Below are 25,843 nucleotides of genomic sequence, written 5' to 3'. Positions count from 1 at the left end.
TGATTGTGGCAACTCACATTCAAGTTGATGCAAAAGTTGAACCGCAGCGAGAATTCGTGTGCGATGTTCAGGAGTCATTATTCCCAAGTAGTCTAAATCTGATGGTTCAATTTCTTTGAATAGTTCTATGTCTTCATATCCATTTCTAGCAAAGGCCACAGCATATTCCGGCAAGTCTATCCTTCTCAATAATTCTTCTACAGTACGTGGTCTTGTTTCCCAAAGTCGCTCGCGGCTCTTGCACCATTTAGATGATCTTGAGCGAACAGTGTCCCTCTCGGACAAAACTTCGACGTTGCCGAACTTAAAGTTCCCTACTTTATTATTCAGCACGCCGCGCCATATGCCGGACGCGTTCATGTTTATCACTTCTATGATGTCTCCTTTCTGTTGACAAATAACAAGTTATTAGAAATGCCTTCCTAGATCGACCGTCGGCTACGCTTTGGAATTAAGTCGTCTTACCTTGTATCTCAGGGCATCTTTCTCATAAATATTGGGTACGTAATCGACGAGCGCTCGAGCTCGGCACAGCATTTGCGGCACGAGTAAACTCCGCCCGGCTGGACTTAATTCTATGTTTTCTTCTGCCGAGAGAGATGAGTGATTACTACCGGCGCGAACCAATGCTTGTGTGCCTGTACATAAATATTCTGGGCTCAGATAAAATAAATTTCGATGTCTACGACCAACACACATTGAAAGTAGAAATACCTGTGCACATCTTTGTTTGACTGTGGATAGGTAGTTTTTAGTTATTTTTAGTGGTTTAATGCGATGCGATTAGTAGGATTAGGTTACAGTGCTACTCAAATTTGGATTTACGTGTACAAAAGGGTATCTGTAAGTAACACATTGGGGCGTTATGGTACAAAGAAAGGAAAGACAAACTTATTTACAAAACCATTTATATTAACACAAACAAATAACTCAATAAATCCACTCACTACTGCCTGATCCGCTGGGAAGACTTTCGAAAGAACTATTAGAACATGGAAACGCTTGATCGCCACTCGTCCGCCTATCGCTCCCTTCGGGGCCCCTCTCTTGTCTTAATCTTGATATTTTTCTTTGGACATCTTGCCTAAGACCTCGCACTTTCCCTGCGAGGTTCGATACTCCTTCGCATTCTTCGGCTGACTGGAAAGATTGATAAAATTGTTAGTCGGGCAAAGGTTATCTAAATCAAAAGCAACATTTGTATTAGCAAATTTATTACAAAATATTGCCGACGTATGACTTGTGAACATTCTTTGACCTGAACTTGATATTTGTGAACTCAAATTACCTTGTGCACTGTGGCTATGTGTTGTGAATCTGTTTCACTCTCTTGATCTTCGTAATCTGATGAGGCAGGCGATAAAGGATCAGCACCTATCCGGTAGCCGGACATTTGCCTGTATCCCCTTCGAGAGTCCCGTTCCGACCGGTTGGATTCTAAGGAGATTCCAGATAATCTTGATCCAATAGATTGGATGTCTGACGCGGCGTAATCCCCACTCTCCCGATCTCTCGCCGTTCGCAAGGGGATCACGGTGGTCGGATAGGGACCACTCTGCGGAATAATTAATCCCCTCCGAGGGGTCCTCGCTAAACTTATATCGCCGGCGCTTCTGAGAGATATCACGCCTTCACCTCTCGGCTCGTTCCTGAGGTTAAGCGTGAAGCAAACACGGCCATTTTGAAACGTCGCAGCCGGCGCTCCACCGCCCATCAAAAAATCTTCAGGGTCACTCTCGTACGGCGGTTCGTCGTACCAGTGCCCTCTTCCCGAGAGGCCTCTCGCTTCGTCGTCGTACATATACGTGTCGTCTGTAAACGAGCCCTCTATTAGACTTCAATGCAGCGCAGTTCCCAGTAATGCAAATAAAAAATACGTGCTAACAAAATTGCGAAAAAAGTTTACCGTAAAATGCTTCCGACAAAGTGGCGATTCACTGACAACACTGCAGTTAAAGCTGTGTACGAACATCGTAAAGCCGTGCGTGGTTGCAAAATATTTTTTCTCCAAAACATGCATGTAGCATTTTGTCGCAAAGTAAACATTGATCGTATGAATGATGATGGATTTAGTTGTACATTTATGATTTCTATCGCGGTTTTATGTTCAAGCTTATTCGCTAACGATAAAGATCAATCTGGAACTTTTTGCCAAGTCCGTTCATTCCACAAAACAATAAAAATGATGAATGACAAATGCACATCGAAAGCATACCGAATAGTAATAAATTCGGACGTGAAATGAACATCTTCAAAGAAGCATTCCGCACAATTGCTCAAATAACTTAAGTCTTAAAATTCGTGCAAGCAACATGCGGAATCACGATAGCATTGTTATAAATAGCCAAATCTGATTGTTGTAATATTTTTAAAACTCTTTACTGTGATTACTTTAGCCGTAAGTTGATAAACTCGTTCTAAAAATACCAGAGTACAATCAGATCAAAATATAAAACTGAACTCATAAGCACATCTCATAGATTTATTTACAACCTTGTCCAAATACCATCAAAATTGTTTTGGAGCAGGTTATGCCAGACATTTATTTATTACATACCTCCAAACGGGCCTCGGACTCCATCCCTTCCCATATTCATAAGACCATGTCTTATATCTCTTAAAATCTGTAACAAAATAACAATATTATGCTAAAAACTGGAAAAACATCAGACTTGAATATTTGGGGAAAAGTCTTCCGCACCCCTAAAGTAGATAGCATTATTTTAATTTTGCAAGGAAACTGAGCTAGCTATTTTGTAGGGGAGTGAAGAAACAAGATAGGAGAATTTTAATTTTAAAAATAATGAGCAATTTTCATGAGTCCGTTACATTGTGCCTAAACATTTTTGGATTTTGCAATTTTTACCACCCGCCGAGTTCATCCCAGCTTCCTTGTGTAAAACAGCAATGGCTTAAAGTGAGACGTAAAAACTTTACGGTTTTTATAAGGAAATGAGATGCTTTTATTCGCCCGTGTCCACGTACGAGCACACGTTCTAGTACAAACATAAATACAGGTTAAAAGATGAGCGATAAATGTGTCAGGGAACTTTAAAAATATTTTTCTTGCAAAATATTTCCTGAATGCGTGAACATTCGAATAAATATTCAAAGGGGCAATAAAAAGACCACTTTCTCGTAAGTAGAAAAGTATTGAACATTAACTTAATTTATGCACACTTAGTTACCAAGACGGCGCAGTTTATACACGAAAGGGATTTACGTGTCGCACAGTTCTAGAAAATGAGATTTTAGAGAAATTTCGAAGAAGTAGACCGTAAAACTATACATTGCAACGTTTTAATATGTTACTATAAACAATTATTTCGAACACTTTTAGTATATTTAGATCCAAACGCATTATTTTAACAATACATTGTGGTTTACAAACATTGTTTATTGTTTGTGGCAATTGACGCTCAATTTGTTCAATTAGCCTGAAGGATCTTCATTACAGTACCTTCAAAACGCGCGGCATAGTTTATTAGAATAGTAAATTTCAATGTTCAATATTCCAAAGTTCGACCCATAGTTTTACGAGCGAAATGTGCTGAGCAAGGGGCTTCGGAAGTTTCGTAGGGAAGCGATACAACTGCCTCTAATAGGCTTAGTCCGAGATTAGGGCACGATTAGCTTGGCTCGGTAGGTGCGCGTGGAATGCTCGAGCCAGTCAGGAGATTACATGTTGGTGCGAGGATGGCATCAGATTAGTTTTGGATGTACGCTTTGGAACGGGGGACTTTTTGTAGATTATTTCATTGTTTTCGATTTCGAACGGCGAACGCTAGCAAAAACTATTGGTGGATATTATTTTGTACTCTCTTTGTTCATATCTGCTCGCTTAGGTTGGATTGTGTTATAAATTTGTCTACATTCTGTTTTTTATATAGTATAGAACCATTTAATCACTATCAAGGTTTTATAACATAACTTACTTCTTCTTGTTCTCTTGCTAATTTGTCTTTTTTCTTCATTGCTTCTTGAACTTTTAACTGCAACAAAAAACATTTGAAATGAACAAACGAATAGAAAGGTTTTATTACCGATCCTTCTTCGTCCCTGCCTCACGTGAATGCAACCTTTCGTGCAATAACAATCAAAATAAAGATTATACATAAAAAATATGGAAAAACAATGGCTGACTGGATACATCGAGATCATTTTGTACTCTAAATTTTAAATAAAATGTTGTTCATCGTGCACAACATGCATTTTTGAGTAATTTTATCATGCAAAATATTTACGTGCAAATAATGCCAAACTACGGAGCTGTGCAGAAATAATATTGTGATTTAATAAAGACTGAAAAATATGTGATAAATAAAATGAGTTTGTGAAAATCGTGAGAGGAATAAAATATTATTTTATGCGATAATATTCGTATCGTAGAGCCACCTCCAATTCTTTGAGCATGCCGATTAAAGTAAGCCAAAAATGTTTGATGTGATTTTGAATTTTGAAACCTGTTAGAACTCTGTTTGGCAAAGATAATTAATTTTGTGTAAATATAAGATGAGTTAACAATATTTGTATAATATAATTAAACAGTAAACACAGTAAAAAAGGATAAACATGAATAAATAAGCGGATGAATACATTGAGCTTCTAGAATGGTATGAGCTAGAACAATCTATAAACTTAATAAATATTTTAAGCCAAAGATGTAAGTACATGATACTACACACAATTAAATAAAAGTACAATCTATACACATATAATTGAGCTAAATAATTTGCCATCCAGAGCGTAACAGATCACGGCATTTTCCTGCAACACCTCGAGGAGACAGAGCTTTTATTGTACCCTTAACTGAAAGTTAACGACACAATGACACAGTCTTTTGTACGATCACAATGCCTTTTTAAATGCCATCATACAAAATTTATTTTACGTTTTTTTTATTGAAAAAATGTTTAATGTGATGAAAGATAAAGTTCAACTTTAAAAAATCTTAAAATTGTATAGCGTCATTTTTATGTGGTACAGTTCGAAACTATTAATATTAAAGTCCTGACAAAGTAAACTACAGTCAGGACCTTTTAGCATATTATATTTTCTTAACTTGGTTACTATGAATACAATTAGTTAGTTTCATTAATTAACAAAATAAATCAATAATGCTTATCACACTTCTGGCATTTCAAAATGGCGTCAAAAACTCTGTCTGCATCTGATGTTGAAGGAAAATTTTGAATGCTCACCCTATGTATAGTTTCTTCGAAGGTGTTTGGTTGGGCGGCACTCATTTGAAAGAAGCGGAGGCGGTCATAGTCCCGGGGGTCTACCATGGACCTGAGAGCCGTGTCGGGCCCAGGACCTAAACCGAGACCACTTTGAAGCACGCTGTCCGGTGTATCGACCTGTAGGAAATTTGTTAGGCTTATATGTAGTCCTAGTACTTACTGCCTGGTGATTGGTTCAACAAGATTTTTGTGCTCTTGTTTTGACTAAAATTAAACACATAGGTACATAAGTAACAGATAAAACATATTTTCATAATATAACAAAGCTATAAATTTGTAGAGAAATGCGATACATAATTAATTTTATGATTACATAGAATATATTGAAATAGATTAAATGTTAATATTAACTACACATGATATCGTATTTATAAATAAAAAATAAATGCTGCAAATTACACACACAAAACAACTCCTTCAACTTCTAACCTAAATAGTAATTCAACAATAGCAATAACTGTCTCATCACTGTTATGAGTCTTTTATCGAAAGAAAACAAACGTTAGGCCTTTAGTCTACTAACACAAATTCTAAGCTACTAGCAATAAATAACCAAACGAAGTGTAAAAGTAAAATTTACATCATTTATCACGTGATTGGCCAGTCATTTTTCTCATAAAGATTTCTTGCAAATACACTCACTAGCTACTTCGGAAAGTCTAACTTTTTCCCGAATCACCGTATTCTCGTATAAAGGGAACATGATAAATTATCGTCTCGCTTCTCTCGAAGTTTCCAACCATCATAATTTTAGTGTAAATAAAGTTATATAAGCGATAAAGTTCTTAAGTCAAATTAGTTAGTTGAGTTATTTTATGATTATTATTTTTTTAGGGAGATAGCTTTCAGAATACTTTTTTTTAATGATGGATTTTATAGTAGCAATTTTGTGAAATTGGAAAATATCTAGGTGCTTTCAATGTAGTAGTTTAGAGCTAGCTGGTGTTCGAAGATTTTTATTAAGATATTTTTACTTTACGATTGAAATATGGGCTGTACGTAACCCGGCGAGGCAAAGATGATTTATTAACACAATGCTTTGGTCTAGTTAGAATTTATTATATTGAAATTTCTCTGTTATGTCGGTAATACTTCTTTTTGAAGTTGTAAAACCATTGAAATCAGAAAAACTAAGTTGCTCATCAGCGTAAAAGTACATGAATGTCTGAAAAGGGTAAGGGTATGTTTATTAAAGTTTTTCTTGTTTGTTTCTAAACCGTTTTTATTTACAAACCTCACTCTATTATCAGGCAGTGTGTAAGGTAATATTTTACTTTGTCGTGGCCGCATGTTGAGTGTTGTGGTCATTATGCAATGCTGCCAACTTAACAACGGTGCGGCAAACACTTGCCATATTATTATTTTTATGCAACTTTATAACGCCAACGTGTGTTTTTGATGAAAAAATTACAGGGATTATTAACCACATTTAAGAACATTTATATATAAATGTTCTTATTTATATATAAATGAGTCAACTATAAAACTATTGCGTGGCATTGAACACAACCCTACAGTACTACGATGTCTTAGCCTTTGTGTACCGGATCGGTATGTGTGCAGGCGGCGACGTCCGCCACTCCTAGCTGTACCGAACGCCAGGACTAATCTGCTGGCTAAGTTCCCGCTCATCAGGTCTATTAAATTAATTAATATGGTTAGCATGAATGTTGACATATTTTGCTGTCACATGAGTGAGTTGACAAAAATTATTATATACACATTGTCATATTTTAGTCCCTAGTTAGTATGTAAGTAGTATTATAAGTTAAATGTATATTGTATTTTTGCTTTTGTGTTCATTATTTTATATTTTATTTTTTGTTTTTAGTAAGATTAAGTAAGATGTAGCGCACTATCGAATTGGGTTTACCTGTAATGATAGTTGTAAGTTGTAAATAAATAAATAAATAAATAAAAACTATGTGATTTGCACTATTGTAATATTAGTTTAATTATAAAACGTGTTTTACTAACATACATACATAACTAATCACAAAATTTTGTTAAAATAGCGGTCCTTCAAATCATTTTATTTTCTTAAGTATTCATCACAACAAAATGGGGTACAAAAGAAAATATTGTTTTCTTTAATGTATAAATGAATACGTAACTAACAAAACCTTATAAACTTAATAAACACATCAACCAATTGTGTAATATCTTAATAGAACCGCACGTAACAATCTCTCCGTATACCATTTCACCACCATTGAAACTATCCATTAACCGAATCCCCGAGCGAATTCCCAATACGCAACACCTCAACGGATTACCGTAACCAAAACAAAACATTCTATTACGTACCGGATACAAAACTAATTTCCTATTTACCGAAGCCATACTACATCAATTATTTCAATAAACAAAACAACGAAATCACACGTACTAATTACCATACGTCCACATAGTTGGGCGCACAATAGATTTTCATTTATCATTTTAGGAAAAAGCTAAGGATATCTGCATCACAATGAGGGCATGTACGAATCAATTAATCATAGGATACACAAAGCTCGCCCATTAACTTCTTACTTGATAACGGAATAATGCGAATACTCTACAATAGAACCTTTAATGCGACAAGCGATGCCCGGACTCGAGCCTGCACAATTTATTGGCCCCTTATCAAAGTCACACACGTTTTCTTTATTCGAAAATATCGTTTTAAAATTATACGGAGCTATTGAAAACTTAATGGCGTTGATGTTAAAGGCCATTTTCGATTGAATGGAATTTTTATTTAATTTTAAACGGCGAATTTGATGTGTGAATTGTGACCTATTTTTGTTGCTTGTTACCTAATTGTGACGGGTCAATGGTGGTAAAATTAAACTGCTGAAACTGTTTAATAAATTGTAATTGTTAAGTTTATTTTTAGTGCGGAGTTTCGTTGATGAAAATAAATTTCAGACTGTCCCGTTTGTCCCAGTGATAATTTATGCAATTGTGAATAAGACTGGGCTACGAGTATAAAACCCAGAAACCTGAGTGTGATAAAGAGGTATTTTCTTTATTATAAAGCTACGTAACCGTAAGTAATATTATTATACGAACATTTAATTAAATAAACTAATTTCTATCATTCATTCAATTCACCGGAGGAAACAAATCAATTCAGCAATCAATACTTTGATTGATACTAACATAATTTCGCTTAGACATCGCACCGCAACATACAAATCATTTTCTCTCCTATGTCTGTATTCATAGAGTGTCATTTAGATTGGCACATCAACAGCATTATTTCAGGGCTGGCACTGACACGATAATTGGTGACAAGTATTGAGAGTTATTGAATTATTAATTCATTTTATCCATTGTGCATGTTTGGAGGTAACTAATAATTAATTTGATGATGGTATAACAATAAATGCATATTGAATGTTTGGAAACCAGATGCCGAGCGTATTCGATTGTCCAATCCAATGAGTAATTTATTTCAAATATTAACTTGTTTATCTATATTGATTTAGGTTCGACTGTTTTAATTATTGTTCTAATATTTTAATCTATATTATGAATAAATTTTAGTATACAAATACAAATGCATTAAACACAGTTAACAACCGTTGTCTTTTTTAAAATGATAAACGGACTTATTCTAACTAAAGTCAGATAATATGTTGTTTTAATGATTCATTTTCGGAATAAACAACTACAGCCTGTTCTATTCAAAATTTACAATAAAAGTTATAAACAAAAGCTTCGCATACATTCTGTAAGAAATAACGAACTAGGTAAAACATTCAAGTTATTTAATAATGCAAAAATATTCAGGAACAAAGTTGTGTACAATTTTCACAGCGGAACGTGGTAGGAAAGTAATCTGTGTCAAAAACAATGCTTCTGAATACATAACAGTAGTAAAGTTGATAAATGTGCGAATATAGGGCTGTCAACTTTAGTAAAGAATTGTTAAATATACTGCGCTTATCCACGACACACACGGCTGTATATTGAACTAAAAAGTTGAAATCAAGACAACTTATAAATCATTTATGTAGATGATTTATACCGCTGAAGTACGTTTGTATTTTTTTAACAACTCTGTAACTTTTAATATTCATTGTTATATTCATTTTATTGCATTCTTCTTACATTTTAAATGTCGCAAAGAGCAAAAAATACTTTTCGCACAATTCGAAACATAATAATTCTGAAATCCTAATACGCTGCTAGACTACCAAATATATTTCAGGAAAAAAAATGTAAGTGTATTTGCCAACCCTATTCAGTACGAATAACTTCCTTACTGGTGAAACTTTAATATTGGCTACGTTTTAATCTATTCTACACGAAAATCTCTTTACGATTCATTTGCATACTTCGTGTTTCAGTTTCAATTGAATTTTATTTAGTTGTATACAATTTGAGACTAACTTTGTGGGTTTTGGTGAAATCTTGGAGCATAGTTACTGAGAGTATTCGATTTTAGACGGTCATAAACGAAGTTTCCAGACATCTGATTTTGGTGAAAATTGATGACGAGATTGTGACTCAACTGTCCTTAAAAGCTAATGAGGTTAAAGTAATCTGATGTAGGCGTTGTATTGTTATCATACAAGTTTGTTAGTTAGTTCAGCTTAAATTTAAGCTTAACACTTTTTATTGGCGAAAGTTCAGCGATTTAAGTTTGTACTTACTTACTCAAGATAGCTCAACACTGTTTGTGTGGTATAAGAATCTAAATGAAAATTCTACACATCAATTCTTTTTTGTAAAGTATCGCGTCACACGTTTCTAATGCTATTTCTCTTGCAAACTGACAAACGAATCTCATCAGAGTAACTCCTAAACACAAGAGAAACTAATCAGGTCACCCATTTCACACTCTTCCATCCCAATTGAGTACTAAACAAGTCTAAATATATCCAACCACTAAATTGTCGAACAATGCAACATGCAATACACATTTATCGGCAGAAGATGGCCGTATTTACGATCTTCGAAACGCTAAAAGCGACCGTGGAGCAACTATAACGTTTTATTGCTCTCTATGGAGCACAAACCATACATGAACATAGACCAATAATACCTCCCGCAAGAAGTATCCGAGGCAACGTGCCAATAGCCTACGTAAGTCAAATATAAGGAAATGTTCGGACTGCGCTTTTCTTGAAATAGCTACTGTCGTTTTGGATTATGGTTGTGGCTTTGAAACAAAGGAATACGTTTTATCTGCAGTTTAACTGTTTTCTTTATTCGTGAGACTCTCTCTCAGACTAGGAAGGGCTTAAGAATTCAGTTAAAGATATAAAGGACAACTCTGGGCATTTGTATCTTAGAAGAACTAATCTATACTAATATTATAAAGCTGAAGAGTTTGTTTGTTTGTTTGTTTGTTTGAACGCGGTAATCTCAGGAACTACTGGTCCGATTCGAAAAATTCTTTCAATGTTAGATAGACCATTTATCGAGGAAGGCTTTAGGCTATATATCATCACGCTATGGCCAATAGGAGCAGAGTACCAGTAAAAAATGGTTTTAAAAAGGGGGAAAAATTTCACCAAATCTCTCTAACGTGACGCAAGCGAAGTTGCGCGGGTCAGCTAGTTTTAAATAAGTCGCCGGTTGCTAACGCCTTGAAATTCATTTCACAATCGGTTCAATATTGTTCCCTAGTGGTAGTTAAACTTATTAAACTTTAGCAAGAGGCTTGAAATTATGGAAACACGCTATTTAACACCTATAAATAATACGGTTACTCTTCAGAATATCAACACGTTCATAATAGATATGAATTCCAAACCTGCGTCATGTTAAGATTTATTTTCAGATAGCGATATTTCTGTCAATATTCTCGAAGTTTAACAAATACAGCTTAAACAATCGTGCTTATCCTTTTCCTTACACGAGGATTCACGGCTCATAAAGGATTATAGCTGCAGTACTAAATTTGAATTGCACTTAGAACGGCTAACTGAAGTCATAAAATCAATTAAAGGACGTCTGGCCTACACGCAGCAATCCAAGCCCTGAAACGTACCGCACGTTAAAATTGCTGTAATCTGTGCAAATTCTATGTTGATATTTGTATTGTTTTACTCAGCGAAGGATCGAAAGATAGGTTAATTCCAAGGTGACATATTATCTCGGAAAATGATAATGTTGAACTAAAATGATGTAAATCAGATTTGCCTATTTTTCAATGTAGATACAGAAATCCAATAAGATTTTCATGATGTACTAGGTATCTACTATTGCTTTAGGTCTAAGTGTACATTACGAATACTTGTTTTTTCATAAACTTTACCACGAAAAAATTTAATAAAGTGTTTACAGAGAAATATAATAATTCCGAAAATGATTACTTATCATCAAGCGGAATCAAATATCCAACGGTTACTTTAATTACATGTAAAACAGGCTTGTTAACAAGAAATTCCGCAAATTTCACCATGCATGAATTTACCCAATAAATTAATATTAATTAACTGTCATGTCTGTAATTTTATATATGGCTATCTACAAAATCCCAGTATAATAAAGACCCCTGAACCAGAAGTAAGTGGGTCAAAGATTAAAGAAAGTTGTCCCATGAAAATTTTTATATTTCCCTTTTAACTAAAACGCCGTATTCCGCAAAATAACGGCGTGGCTAATGAAGTTTATTCGCGGATTTGCCGGCGTAATATCAAGCGATGACGGGGCATGCGACTAAGCAAAATTTAATTTAGTCCAGTGAAAATTGGCCAGACTTATTATTAAAGGAAATGTTGCTTGACACTGTAAACTGATTTGTGTAGACACACGTTGAATTTTGGGTCAGAAGAATTAGTTTAAAAATGAATTTCGTACACGAATAGTTTGGATTTAAACGATGTTCAGCAAACAGGTGTAACAAAACTAGCATTTATTTTATTACTTTTGAAGTTCATAATTTACATTGCTATAAAATTGTTTTCAAATACTACAATTGATTCTAGGTAAAGAAATGCTTTTAATTTACCTAAACGTGGGAATAAAATATTTAAAACAAATATGTAACCGATACAATTCCAAAAACATCGTAAATAGAGTAAATGTATAAAATTTAACAAACTTTAAATCAAAACAAAAATCCAACACCACTATTTCGTAATTAAATATTCATTAAAGTTTTAAAACACTCGCAAACACGAGTGATAACTCTGTTTCAGTTCGCCGAACAATATCACGTTTATTAAACTTTTATACAATTTGTTACTATTCTCGACATCCAAGCTCTCTGCAGTGCTCGTTTTAATGCTACCCATAAAACAACTAGTTATGTTTAATGACCAATATTTTTCCTAGTAAAATTATTATAGTAAGCTACAACTATATTCCCGCAACTAACTATATGCTCGCTTTTTTACTTTTTTAATGATAAATAACTTCACAAAGATATGATAAAAGCTAAGTTAACCGTAAATGAAAGACCATTCAATAGTATTTAAGTTGAATAATTTAACTCGATGCCGAGTATCAGAACAAAAGACACGATGTAAACATATTTAATTATTCTGAATCGAATACCATATAGTAGTTATTATGCTATATTCGGCATTCATTAACAACATTCCATTACCCCGGTAATCAATACAAAATAATAATTCCGGCTCATTCATCATTGTATTCCTAATCTCGATAACCTTAATGTAACTTTCGAGCAACGGATTACGCAGCATTACAAATAATACTCATCCAGTTCTGATCCCCTAATCAAAGCTGGACACGGCTCGGTCAATAAACCGAAAAAAGGCAACTTTTGACAAGACTAATCCTAAGTGCAAGTTGGCCGATAAGGATTATACCCGGGCTCTAATGGCCTTTATCCTTTAGCCCAACAAACGGTCATAACTCACCGTCTTGCGTTGGCTCAACCGACTTAACTTTGGCAGGCGTCATTTCTCAAAAGGCATGCGGAGACGTACCACCCCCTTCCAGTCTGGAGATTAATAAATATATAGGTGGACGTGGAAAAATGTAGCACTTAATTTGGGTGATGAGTTGCGTATTCGATGCGTGTTTCTTGCGTACGGGTGGCGGAATTCATATTTTCCGTGTTTCCTTGTAAGGGGTTGTAATTTCTTTTGTCTGGCTTCAGTCGGAATGTTTTTCTGTAATAGTTGCTTACTCATTATGTTGTTTATCCAAACTATACATTCGTCTACATTTCATTTGATATGAACAGAAGCTATAAAAGTTCACTAATCAGTGTAGATATAAAGTTACGGAGCTGTAACTACGGTAGCGTTAAAAGAATTTGAGAGTATCTCGCAACCGCACAAAATAAAACACAACTAGGTAGATTCCTCCAGACCAAAACACCCTGCGAGCTCCAAAACATTCCGAAAAAAAAATTAAACGTTGCACGTACGTATTGTAGGTTCGTTCCTACATACGACGCGTCATACTAATTGCTCGGAGTGCATGTCAAAGGCGCACCGGCGTCGCGCCGGATCCACATAATGGGGGGTAGCAAAAGGGAATGTATGAAAAAAGAGAGACAGACGCCGCGAGCGTGTGCTCAAACTAAGATTCGGTTACAAACTGTTGTTGTAACTAACGAGAAATCGTGAGACGACAATAGGGGCACGCACCCTACCGTGTGGGTATGTGCTGAGTTTAATGGAGACTCAATTGTTTTCGATCTTATTGTTCGAGGAAATTCTAGGGTTTGGAAAATTGTGGCTAAAAGATATCAGTTTCGGTGCTGTGGTTTTAGTCTTTTCAGAACGGAAGCAATGAAAACATACGTAGGTATAATTACAGCTACAAACAACACGCGAAGTTAGTTAAAGTTTTTGTTTGGAATAAACAAATAATTTTAAATAGTTTAAATAATTTTTTTTAAGTTTAAGTCATACATTTTTCAAATATATGGATTAAAGGACTATTTTTTGGACGATAAAGTTCACAGAAAATGTCAACATAAAGTACCTATTATGTAATGGCTACAGTGGTGGCCATGGAGACCGTTAAGGTCACGTTCGCATAGTGCGGTCGTTATCACGAACGCACTTGTAACCAGAAACGAACGTGCTAAGCTTCCCAGGTATAGCACTGACCAGAGGAAAATAAAAGAGGAAGAGCAAGCGTAGTTTTAAAGCTTGGCGCTTTTGGCTGTCATTGCACCTAGTCCTTTATTTTTCGTGTCCTAATTCGGCAATTTCAAGTTAACTGTGACGTGATAAAAGTGTTTTATACAGATCGTTTATGACGCTATTTTAAGTAGAGTTGGAAAATCGAATTAAAGCAAGTGCTAAATATTTTTATAAAATATTGTTGCAATATAAATGCAATGGAGAATTTAATGGCAAGTAAAGTGTAGTTATAATGTTATCACCTTTGTGTAGAAGGTTAATGTACAATTTGATCTCGCCCGTCTTGTTTATATTCAAATTTATCGCCAATAACTATTTTTAGAATATATTTACTATCCTTAAGGAGAGTGAGAGAGACAAAACATAAGTTTTAACACCAGACGCTTCCCCACCATGACCAATCACCATCCGTCGATTAAAATAACAATACGTTAATGACTTAGTCACCAATTATTAGCTATTAGGTGTAAACTGTCGGGTTATAGCTGGCACGCTTCATGGCATAACAGGCCACCCACGCGTCGCAATAAACTTCACTGTATAAGCGTACATTCACACAGACTGACAAGTAGAAAACTTATTTAGAAAAGTAGATTATACTAAAACATTCAGAACTGACTGAGAATTTCACTTTCTCATGTCTGATTTCAAGCTGACATGACATGACGAATTTGGCAACCAAGCTTATTAAAAATTGTATAGTTTCGCATCTACAGATTTGTTGTTCATATAATCTATAGAGAGAAGGTTCTTAGCAAAAAAAAAACATTTTAGAGGTATAGGAATACCAACTCAACGATACTCAAGCCGAAATAGTATATAGTATAGTCTGTTTAGATTAGGTTAAAACGTGGTAAAACACAGTTATAAAGTATCGCGTTCAACCTAATGGACCTGGGAAATAATCGCTAGAATCTAGTAATAGAATAATCTTTACAAACTTTTAATTTTAGTACTATGCTCCCCACACGCATCAGCGTGTATGAACAGGCCCTAAGGTAGTATGTTTATGTGGGGTCTTACAAATTGTGTCTGGTACGCGTTCGTTCATCTGAATACCATAAGGTATACGTGCTTGTTCACCTGTTTTATGCTCGTCAGACCATTGATGCTTTGTGTGAGAATTCCTTTAAGATTAAACTATTTTGTTATTGGACGTTGTTATACAACGTCGCTTCTCTTAAAACTATCATAAATCACTGTTCTAAACTATCATACGTTTAGTTAAAGGGCAAACTTTGCCACAGCAATTGATAAAAACTTATTATTACTTTGACAACACGATTTAAAGTTACGGCGTTTAAAAATACTCTACATTTCGGAATATACCAAAAGCACAAAATCTGATTACCTACAAAGCTAGCTTTCACTAAAAACCTGTAACTTGATATATTTACTTAACAACGCAAACATTTTTACCTATCTACTAGTAAACAAAAGAAACATTTTGTGGTTAAAGATTTCATCAGTAATATAAAATACATATTCATATATTAGCGCACACGTTCTAAATAGAGAGATAATACATAAGTATTAAATAACACACTTTTTATTACTTAAAATCTATATATTTCTATGAGCTATTCAAACTGCAGTCCTGTTAAAATCTAGACAAACGCATACAAGTATTAGAAGTAAGTATCACACTGTCACACGACGCGTCTTCATTGAAGTAATACACACTTTCATACATGTACGAAAGGTTATGTTTAAAATGGGAATTTCACAAATTCCATCCAATTTTTTGTATAGTTTGTTAAAGACCGAGTTGTTTAAATCAAAATAACACAAATGTAAGGTATTTGAAAATCTATTTTTCTTACAATAGGGAAAGGTTAAACCTTGGTTTTGAAACTCATTTCCGCGTATGGCAAATACTTTCATACATGTATGAAAGTAACGCGACATCTAATTCCTTGAGCTGTCTTGTCAAGGAATAATATTAGTAGCACACAATCCTATTGATTTACTAAACAAAATAAAGAATATCACTTACCCTCTGCGGCGGCAACGCTTGTCGAGGACTGTGTGTATGCTTCGGCGAACAGGAGCCGTGCTTCTCTTTCCTATGGGACTTTAACCCTCGTAACAGCCTTGAAAACGTTGTCACTTTCTTCTTTGCTGTACCGAGGCAGTTATCTAAAGAAAAAATAAAGATTTTATAAGATTTTTCTCGACAATAGCGTTTAAAAGAAATCGGGCAAGTCTTGTGTGGAACATATATTGATTCATACAATTTAAAACTACCCTGATTACAGTTAGTTTTCTAGTCCTTAATGTCACTTTGAAAAATAGGGTATGAAAATTTTCTCGATAATATCAGGCTTTGACAAACTCCACAAAACTTTAAGAAAATTATGAGAAGAATACTACTTTCTTTGCTTCTTGTGTACCCGCATAGGAAAACAGAGTAATTTTATACATATTCTACATGTCTTCTTTAATATCCTCCTTTGTTCTTTAATTTACACTGTCCAAGATAATGTTGTGTACGCTATACCCAAACTACAGTCCTGCTTACTTCCGCGGCTAAAAATAATTTACTCACTTCCCATGGGTGAGTAAGTGAATAACATTCTATATTTAGAAGATGAAGAGTCCACCGTCCACCTGAAGTCTTTTTGAACGTACTATGAGATGTCCGGTCTACGGAAATGAATGCGTATACAGAAAATATTATGCTTAATTACTCGATCTAACTTTATTGTGTCTTTTGAGTAAAATAGAAGTACTTACTATTAGAATGTTTTTTTTCCCTAAGGTTTTGAAGAAGTTAAAAGCATAACCTTTAAAGGTCAAGTGGTAAATTTAACTAGAGTGCGAGGTTTGAGGTTACTTTAAAGGAGCCTTAGTCGCTTATAGAAATACCTAAAACATGAATATCGATATAAAAAACAATTTACAAAGTCAACCCTTTCCGACGATAAAATTCCAAAGCTCCAAGGTGAAAATATAATACAAAAGTACTTAATAAAATGTTAAGGAAGAAAGTTAAATTAATATTTACGGAAACAGATCTCGTTTAATATTCAGTTCACGGCGCTTCCAAAAGGTAAAGAAGGAAGTAAATCGTACTGATATTACAGATACCGATGTTTTATTTGTTTGTGTTTGTGTTTGGTCTCTTTAAATACAAACAAGTTTATAATATTACTTTATTGATTTTACGTGCACACGTACATATAATATGAAATATGTAGGTAAGTTAATTGTAAGTGTATAATATTAAACATTGTTATTAGACTGATTTTATTTGGAAAATAACTGAGATTACTTTAGAATGGAAAGTAAGTTGAAATTCTTGAAAATATGACCAAAGTAATAAACCACTTATAAAAACGGTGTCAAATTATTTTAAGAAAGAATAGGGCTTCTAAAAAATGTCCTAATTTCAAAAAGGTTAAAAGAATGCCTAATCTGATTTAAAACCTATTAAGAGCGAACTTTGCGTACTTTTAGAAATAAATTAGGCTGAAACAAAGTCACGACACGTCTAACTTACATTAAATGTTAATAAATCAGGCACTTAAAGTCTTGGCATGTTTTAGGTTTTTCTTTCATTTCTAGCGTGTTCTTTTTAGATTTTAATGAATCGCTTAATTGCTTTGTAACTATGAGTGACGGATAAAGTGAAGGAAAAAGTGTGTTATGTGCCAGCTACTTTATTTAGTGTTGAAAGTTAACCCTTTTAAAATGGTATGTAGGTTTTAAAGCTGATTTAAATCTTTAAGTTTAGCATGTTATTTGAATAAAAATAAATTGCTCTTTCTTTCTAAATTGCTTAAATTGCTAAAACAGAGTACAGGCTCGTACCAAACATACAACACAACTCTTAAGGCTAAAAAATGGTATTAGTGAAAAATAACATTTTACTTAGAGAAAACTTTTCGGAAACGCATGAAATGGACATTTGCGTGCTCATTCGCAAAATAAAAATCTAATAAGCTAACACGATAAATATGAAAAATTCTTTTCCTATAATAATTTCTTGAATTTTCCTTATAATTTAATTACAAAATACGATAAAAATAATTCCCGACACCTTTTAATTTAACGTAAAATACTCACCGCTAGGTGGGAATTCGTAGAAATACGCCGAGCGTGGGCTCAGGCAACTGGAACAAAAATACATTTTCTTATTTTATTAAGAAACGAAATATTTCATGCGTCTATACGAACAACATAAGGAGAAAATTAAAAAAAAGGTAAATCTTATTACGATGGCAGAATGCTCATATTTTTTTATTGTTATTTAGAGCTGTTTTTTATTAAAAATTGTGTATTAAAAAAATATTGTATAAGTACTACAATTTTCGAAAAATATTTAAACTAAAATTATATAACACTTAAATAGTTCCCAAATTGCGACGTCGAAACTTTTTTCATTCACTTTCCATTCCCAGTACTGGGATTTTTCTGACATAAGCCACATAAATTATTTGTCAAACTTCTCACATATTCTGCAATACACAGATTCCACGTACAGTTAATTAACCAATCACAAAATCCGAGTATCAATAATTATCGTATAAATATTTGATTGCGAGTCGGATATTGCGAAGGTAAAAAAACCGGTAATACAGTATTCGGAATTCGGAAAATGGGAAATTAATCGACATCGACATTAACAATACGATGCTAATGATGATCGCTCGTAAAATGAGTGGTTAATGAAATCGTAAATTTGTAAAGAGTTCGGTTTGATGTGTCTGCACCCTTAATCAGCTCAGATAATTGAACATTTAAATCCACGGTAATGTTACCTGTACAAAATTAATTTGAATTTATGTAATTTGAGTTCTGAAAATGAGCTTTTATTATCATAAAAGATATCAATTATTTCTTGCAATTAATTGCTTTATCCATTAGTAATGACCGTGATGGAAAGCACGAACGCGAAACCGCCCCAAAAATCTATATTCCAACTACAATTCTTGTTTGCAATTTATAAAGTAGATAATCAAAGTAGAAAATCAATCGAAATTGCTGCAGGTATCTTACAATAAATAATATCAACAATAATGATCAAACTCGAGAAGCTTATTACGAAACAATAGTTCAATATCTCACATGTTTCAGTTCGTAAACCCAATATAGAGTTGGGATCACGCAATAAATCAGAATGAGCGGTATCATATCGGCACCATGCAACGCGTATGCAATGAATATTGATTTTCTCAACAATTTAGTTCTATGAATATAATAAATTTATATAAGCTTAATTTTGTTGTTCAGAACCGTAGTTGTAACAGCGTAAACTGATAAATTGCTGTTGTTTATCGTATGTTTGTTTATTTAATTGTTTGTGAGTTAATATTCCTGTGTTAGTTTGTAAAACAGGATAACTGAGGTTAGCAAATTGAGATACATAGCGCACGCAATGTGGCAAACAAACGTTTAATGCAAATAAACGCGAAATGCCAAAACAAACTTTTACCCAACCACGAATCGAAAACAATTCAATACTTTCAAAGCTGTGATATTTATAAAAGCTATTGTCATCTCGCGCTGCACGCTCCTAAGCGTGTCGAAGGGCCCATCGTTTCAAGACGACGCAAACACTCGAAACAAGACCCAATAATTGTCAGTCGATTCATAAAACATACACAAAACCGGACTTGAAAACGTAATCGAATCCAGCTCAGCAAAACAGATAGCAAAACAGAAATAACGAAGCGCAGCGTTCTCGAAAGCACTTAGATAAATTCTGTCTAGTTAAGCCGCGTATTCCCGTATCCCATAGACTGCGTATCGCGGCGTTTCTCGCCATTTCTCGTATCTCGAAGCCGGTAATCGCATACCTTGTTAGTAGGATTCTGTGCGTTAATTGAGTAACGAGTTCATATATCGTATTTAATGTCTGAACAGTGTTTATGACTGGAGTATATCATAGTACTTTATTGATTTAAGTAGTTAAACACAGCGTTTGATTTCTTGCTTGTAATGTTTGGACTGGAGGGTAAATATTGTAAGTACGCTACACAATGCTGTTAGCTCGGTGTAAGACGTTGGTTATGTATGACTGCGGCACCGAGAATTTATTTGATAAAAGCTTTTGCATTAGCTATGGAGGATTCGTATCTTCGAGTAGAGAAAGTTCAGGATTAGATGGATAATCTATGAATAAAGATAATAAAATAGAGAAATGTAGGTGTAATACGTCTCTTACGCCCACGTGTTGCTATTTATGTTCCCTTCCGTTTATTAAATACAAGCTTATTACTTGGTTAGATGCGAATAATGGATTTTCTACGTATTAAGTGTCATACAAATCTTATAACTGTTTTTGATTATGAGAATTTAATGGAAGAATACTGGAGGCGTAGCGAAGGCGGGAGCGTCGAATTATGAAATTCTATAACCACTTGTCTACTAATTATATAGAATTCGCTTTCTTAGAAGATTATGTAGACAAACTGCCTACTTATTATTTAAAAAAGACGGGAAATAATCCTATCTAATCCACAAATATTTAATGGACAGATTAAAACTACACCCAAAACAATTTCACACAAACATTTGTTCCGAGAATTGAATTCACAACACGACCTTCCAAACCAATCTGTCTGCAGCCCACAATTTAGTTAAATATTTCCCTCAAACATAATTTATGCGTCAAATCAAATACAATATACTGGTACATTACGTATGCTAATACCATAGTGTTAAGATACACTCGTCAACGTTTATTCCATCAATTGACACAAATATTCATATGTAACATTTACATATACGTGGGTTCGTTAGTAATGTTTTATATGCGTAGGTGTGCTTATTATTTATTTATTGTTTTGATTTCATGTTTTGGATGAACCAATGAATGTTTTGATTATTTGGAAGTTTGTTCTTCTGTTTGAAAGAATGTTGATTAACTCATTTTACTACTACGGCTCACTTTATTAAAGCTAGAACTGAATCTTTAAATTCTTCGTAAGAATTACGACATTTTCCTTGCGTTGGTAATATAAAAATATTGCACCAAAAATTGCAAGTGCGTAAAATTAAAATTGAATCAGATTTTTCACTGAGTAGCCCAATTTAAACTCAGCAACCTTATTAATTTAAAAGCCAATATAACATCAAAACGTGAGCACACAATTTACCGTAAATGTCAACCGATGATTTGTCGAGAATTCCTTCAACTTTGTTCACACAAGTAAGGGGGCATCCTTATTTTAATACTTTAAGAAGTCGCAAGCTTTGATGCTTGGTCGGATGCGAAAAGTTCACGGTTCTAAGGGATGTCGTTATTTAGGAATTCCTTCATTTATATTTCAGGAAATGGGAGAAAATTTGCAGTTACCCCTAAAAAGTTTCCGCACATTAATCAGGGTGTAACGAGATATTTTTTGTTTTTACGATAGGGGCCTTTCTGGTTGTTAATTCATATTTGTGAAAGGTTCAAATAAAGAGCCCCATAATAAAGTTTTCGGATTAAATAATGTTATAACTGGTACGAAGGTTTTATATAGGTAAGTAAATAATGTTGAAGCGAATGCAAAAACTTATTATTATTGGCCTTTTATAAGAACAAAAAAGAAAACTATTACAATAGCAGTTCAAAAATAAAACAATAGAAATGAACCATTATTATAAAGCTTTATAAAGTAACATTCTCTTGATAAAAACACTGACTACTTCTGAGGAAACATTATGTTAATTAACTAGATACGTAGTTAATTCAAACTGAATGCTAGTGAAAATAAATTTTATTGCATACGTAGTAGTGATAAGAGCTTAATATGCAAATGCATGCAGCTTATAACAGCGGTACTATGAAATGTTTTACATTCTTTAATATTTTCTATATAAAATAATGAACGAATCGTTTAATTTTTTCTAACTGACTAAAGAATAAACTTACTTATTTAGTATCTTTTTTTTAGACTCTATAGTTAAACCTACTTTTCTACAAACATTAGGAAAATTTAGTACGAACACCGAAACAAATGTGGATCAAATTAGAAAAAAGCTCAAACTAACTATCCAAAATTACAATACTATACTAGCAAAAAAATAGCTTTTAAGTTCTAATTAGGTATAATACCGACGCAATCTGCTTTTTATGGAGTCCAATATCTGCATACAATAAATATTTTTTATCGCAATTCTTATTTAATTTTTACATTCGCAGTCACAATATCCATTGTAAACAGTATTAAAATACATACTTATATTGTGCAGCGACCATATGGGATCAGATTGCAAGGCATTCAAAGCACCAACATTTATCTTGACCTGACTTTTATAACGTGTCGTCCCACGCAGGTGTAACATTCAATTTCCAGGACCCTTGATTCGCATATAAAATTTACATCTCTATCTTTATTATAAGGAAAGTAATGTTTATTTATTTTATTATACAATATAAAAATAAGCTAACACAATCATTAAATATATCTTATATGATTATAATGTTTATAGTATCTATGTGAAAGTAATTGATACGTTTTAAAAACTTGAATTTTTATTTTGAATTATAAGTTCACAATTGAATTATAAAAGAAAACAGAACAGTCTAAGTGTACACCTACAAGAAAAACAGGTGTACAATCCCAAATAAAAATTCTTACTTTACAGAGTTAAAGCCTGTTTTACACAAGATCTCGGTAATCCCACCCACTCATCCGAGCTCCAATAAATAAAATAATCTAACTGCAATCGAAAAACACATTAACTAGTAATTCATTAGGCAAACTAGTGGTGCAAAGATCTAATTAGCATTGTACGACATCGTAGATACGGAGTGTGGGCGAAGACTCGGTTTTCCTGACTACAAATTTATGTGAACCTACTTGCTGTGTTGGAAAGTAATCGTTTTTACCGTTATAAGAATTTATGTTTTAGTTTAAGAAGAAATTTTCTTAAGTATTTAAACTAGTGCATGTTATATGAGAAGAATTTAAAGGACCGTATTTACGTAACTGTAAAGTATTATGTAACTTTGTTAGATTCGGTTTTCTTTTTAATACAATAGTCATGTTTAACTTTAGATTGCTCTACCTTAATGAACATTAGTAGTATAAAAAACAACAAAAGCAGCAACCTAAGCTTAAAATAAACCGAACAAATATCTGCAAATAAACTGAGCCCTACTTTTCGAATCACTTACGAAAACCATTCAAAACCAGTGACTGGTTTGCGTTCGTAGCTCCTACATGTGTTTTCCATTCAGCAGAACCAGGTTACGTCACTACTACTACAGAATATAATACAAAACGAACGTCACGAGCGCACATTTTTAATCCATCATTGGCAAAACATTTTGCATTTCATCTTACAACGAAAACTTTTGATGTGAAGAATGAATTAGAAATATTGTAGTGTGTTTTATAGTAGTAGAATTGTTCAGTTCATAAGAAATATTATGAGTTCTTGATAAGTTAGTTTTTTACATGATTCAAAACATTGGCTAAGCACTGGCAAAGTTTTTACTGTCACAGAATGAAATAAGAAGCCTCAACGTGATCATAATGGTTGATAGTACAGATTTTTTTTGGTCAGAATTTTTCAGCCTGCTACCTGATTAAAGTTTTTATCATCAACTTAAGTTATCAAAATATAATGAATTGCCAAAATTTCCTTATAAATATCCAAAACATCAAAAGTGTACTTTGAAAATGCTACAATTAGTAATGAATTCTCAAGTAATTTCTTTTACAAAAGCCAATTTCAAATCGTCTGCTACCTCAGTTGTAAACCAGCGGCAATAAAGTTAGTTTAACATTTGAATAAGCCGCGTTACATTCCTGGTCGCCGGACATATCCATCAGGGTGTTAATTTGAATTTATTTTACAGCGAGTACCGGTGTAATGAGGACTTATTCCCGGGACACTGTGTCTACCGGATTGACAAATGTTTATGTACTACGTTGAATAAGTTCGCTAGTTGGAAAACGTTATTGTGTAATTCTGTTTCGTTAGCTGAAGAGATTTATTCAGCTTTGCTACTGGGGAGTGTTGATTTTAGTTTGTCGGATAGATTGTTTATGTAAATGGCTTTCTTTCGTAATGCTGTTGCTTGCTTGGGAATATAAAGTAAGAAAACAAATTACAGTGTACATTATACATAGATAGCGATCAGAGAGAGATAAATCATATTTATTACAATATTTTTTTAACTATATTTTTACCTTGACTCGACCACATTTTTTCTTTTGGCGACATCCCATTGAGGTTTATTTGAACTACAAAATTTTGATCAAATTCGATCAAATATGAGCAAGGAGCCAAATAGTCCAGTATTTTTTTAATCCTCAACTTTCACTTCAAAACTAAAAGACCTAAATTTGTGCGAATGCTTCTTTCTTATCTACAGTTTTCTACTCAATTCCTTTCTATAGTCATTGTGAAAGAATGCGCCCCGCCTCTCCCAGTAACCGTGCATCACTAAAACTATTCTCAACTCGGGGGCCGCTTCTGTCGCCAATCGAATGTCTGATTTCAATTTAGATTAGCATTTAAACATGCAGCGCAAAAGCTTATCTAACGAATACACCTGTTAAAGTCCAAATAATTTATGACCACGTCGGCCATTCTCGTTATCGTTAACGTTTCGTGTAAGCCGACCGCGAATTTCCTTAAAGGATAAAGTCGTTTCAGTTACGTCGGCATTCACTGGGTTGATTGCAAGTTATTGTTGTAATGACGCTATTCGAGTATTCGTTACATCGTTTTATTTTATTTTATTAGTACCAGTTAATTGGTTTTTTAACAAGGTGCACTTCGTGTGATTTATTTTTAGGTATGCTGATTATGTTCATTGTTATTCAGTTGAAAGTACATAATAATTCATATATGTACATATAATTGTTGCTATGAAATATTACTTGGCTGGAAAAGCCTTTGTATCAACAATAATAACTGTTACGATTGTAAATTAAAAAAGAAATATAACCTGCCATTATACTATACAAATTATTTAATTTTAAGTGCGTGAAATATTATAAACACCTGTATGGAAAATGCAAAATATTCGGTGTACAATAACACTTCTCATTATATTGTTGTGAATACAATGATATTGGTTTATTAATAAAAATGAAAATAAATTGTTCATTAAACAGACACCTCAAACCGAAATCCAATAAAGACAATATACATTTTAAAAATGAATGAAATTCATGATTTTTGAAGTCGAAAATGTCCCGCCACCGTGGTATTAAAATTAAAATTTTCCATATTTTTCCAATAGCAATTTCAGTATTAAAATTATTGGAAATGCATGAAGCATTTCCCAATTATTCCACATGTTTTAAATTTGAATTGCAGAATTGAATTAAGCTTGATATGAAGTGATGTAGACTGGCAGCTTTAATGCAAACGCCAATATCAAATCATTAAGTGTAGCAGCTTCACTCGCGGGTTTTAAGTTCGGAAATGCAATGACGTGTTTCAGAATGCAAAAAACTGATAGCATACCAGTAATTTTACCAATCATAAATGTTTTAAAAATATATTATTTTAATATGTATAGTATATTTTAAGATAAAAAATTTTGTACTTTACCTCGATTCTCTGCCACTATCG

General features: G+C 33.6%; 1 protein-coding gene across 5 annotated transcripts in view; it reads right to left on the bottom strand.

Annotated features, from left to right (window-relative positions):
• The window catches only part of SKIP (Shal K[+] channel interacting protein), a 118,370-nt gene that overhangs the window by 2,803 nt on the left and 89,724 nt on the right, over positions 1–25,843 (bottom strand). Inside the window, exons 4-12 of one of the 5 annotated variants that reach the window (XM_076115704.1) lie at positions 18,383–18,429; positions 16,311–16,453; positions 5,202–5,360; positions 3,936–3,992; positions 2,558–2,624; positions 1,289–1,812; positions 948–1,140; positions 466–638; positions 18–387 (exon numbers count right to left, since the gene is read on the bottom strand). In XM_076115704.1, coding sequence (XP_075971819.1) covers positions 18–387; positions 466–638; positions 948–1,140; positions 1,289–1,812; positions 2,558–2,624; positions 3,936–3,992; positions 5,202–5,360; positions 16,311–16,453; positions 18,383–18,429 — 1,733 coding nt within the window. The remainder of the gene's footprint in view (positions 1–17; positions 388–465; positions 639–947; positions 1,141–1,288; positions 1,813–2,557; positions 2,625–3,935; positions 3,993–5,201; positions 5,361–16,310; positions 16,454–18,382; positions 18,430–25,843) is intronic. The other 4 variants (XM_076115705.1, XM_076115706.1, XM_076115707.1 and 1 more) reach the window with 4 other exon arrangements.

Source organism: Anticarsia gemmatalis, chromosome 6, assembly GCF_050436995.1.
Source record: "Anticarsia gemmatalis isolate Benzon Research Colony breed Stoneville strain chromosome 6, ilAntGemm2 primary, whole genome shotgun sequence".
In the NCBI taxonomy this organism is placed as follows: Eukaryota; Metazoa; Arthropoda; class Insecta; order Lepidoptera; family Erebidae; genus Anticarsia; species Anticarsia gemmatalis.
Note: the sequence above shows the minus strand (reverse complement) of the source record. Positions and strands in the feature narration are given on the sequence as shown.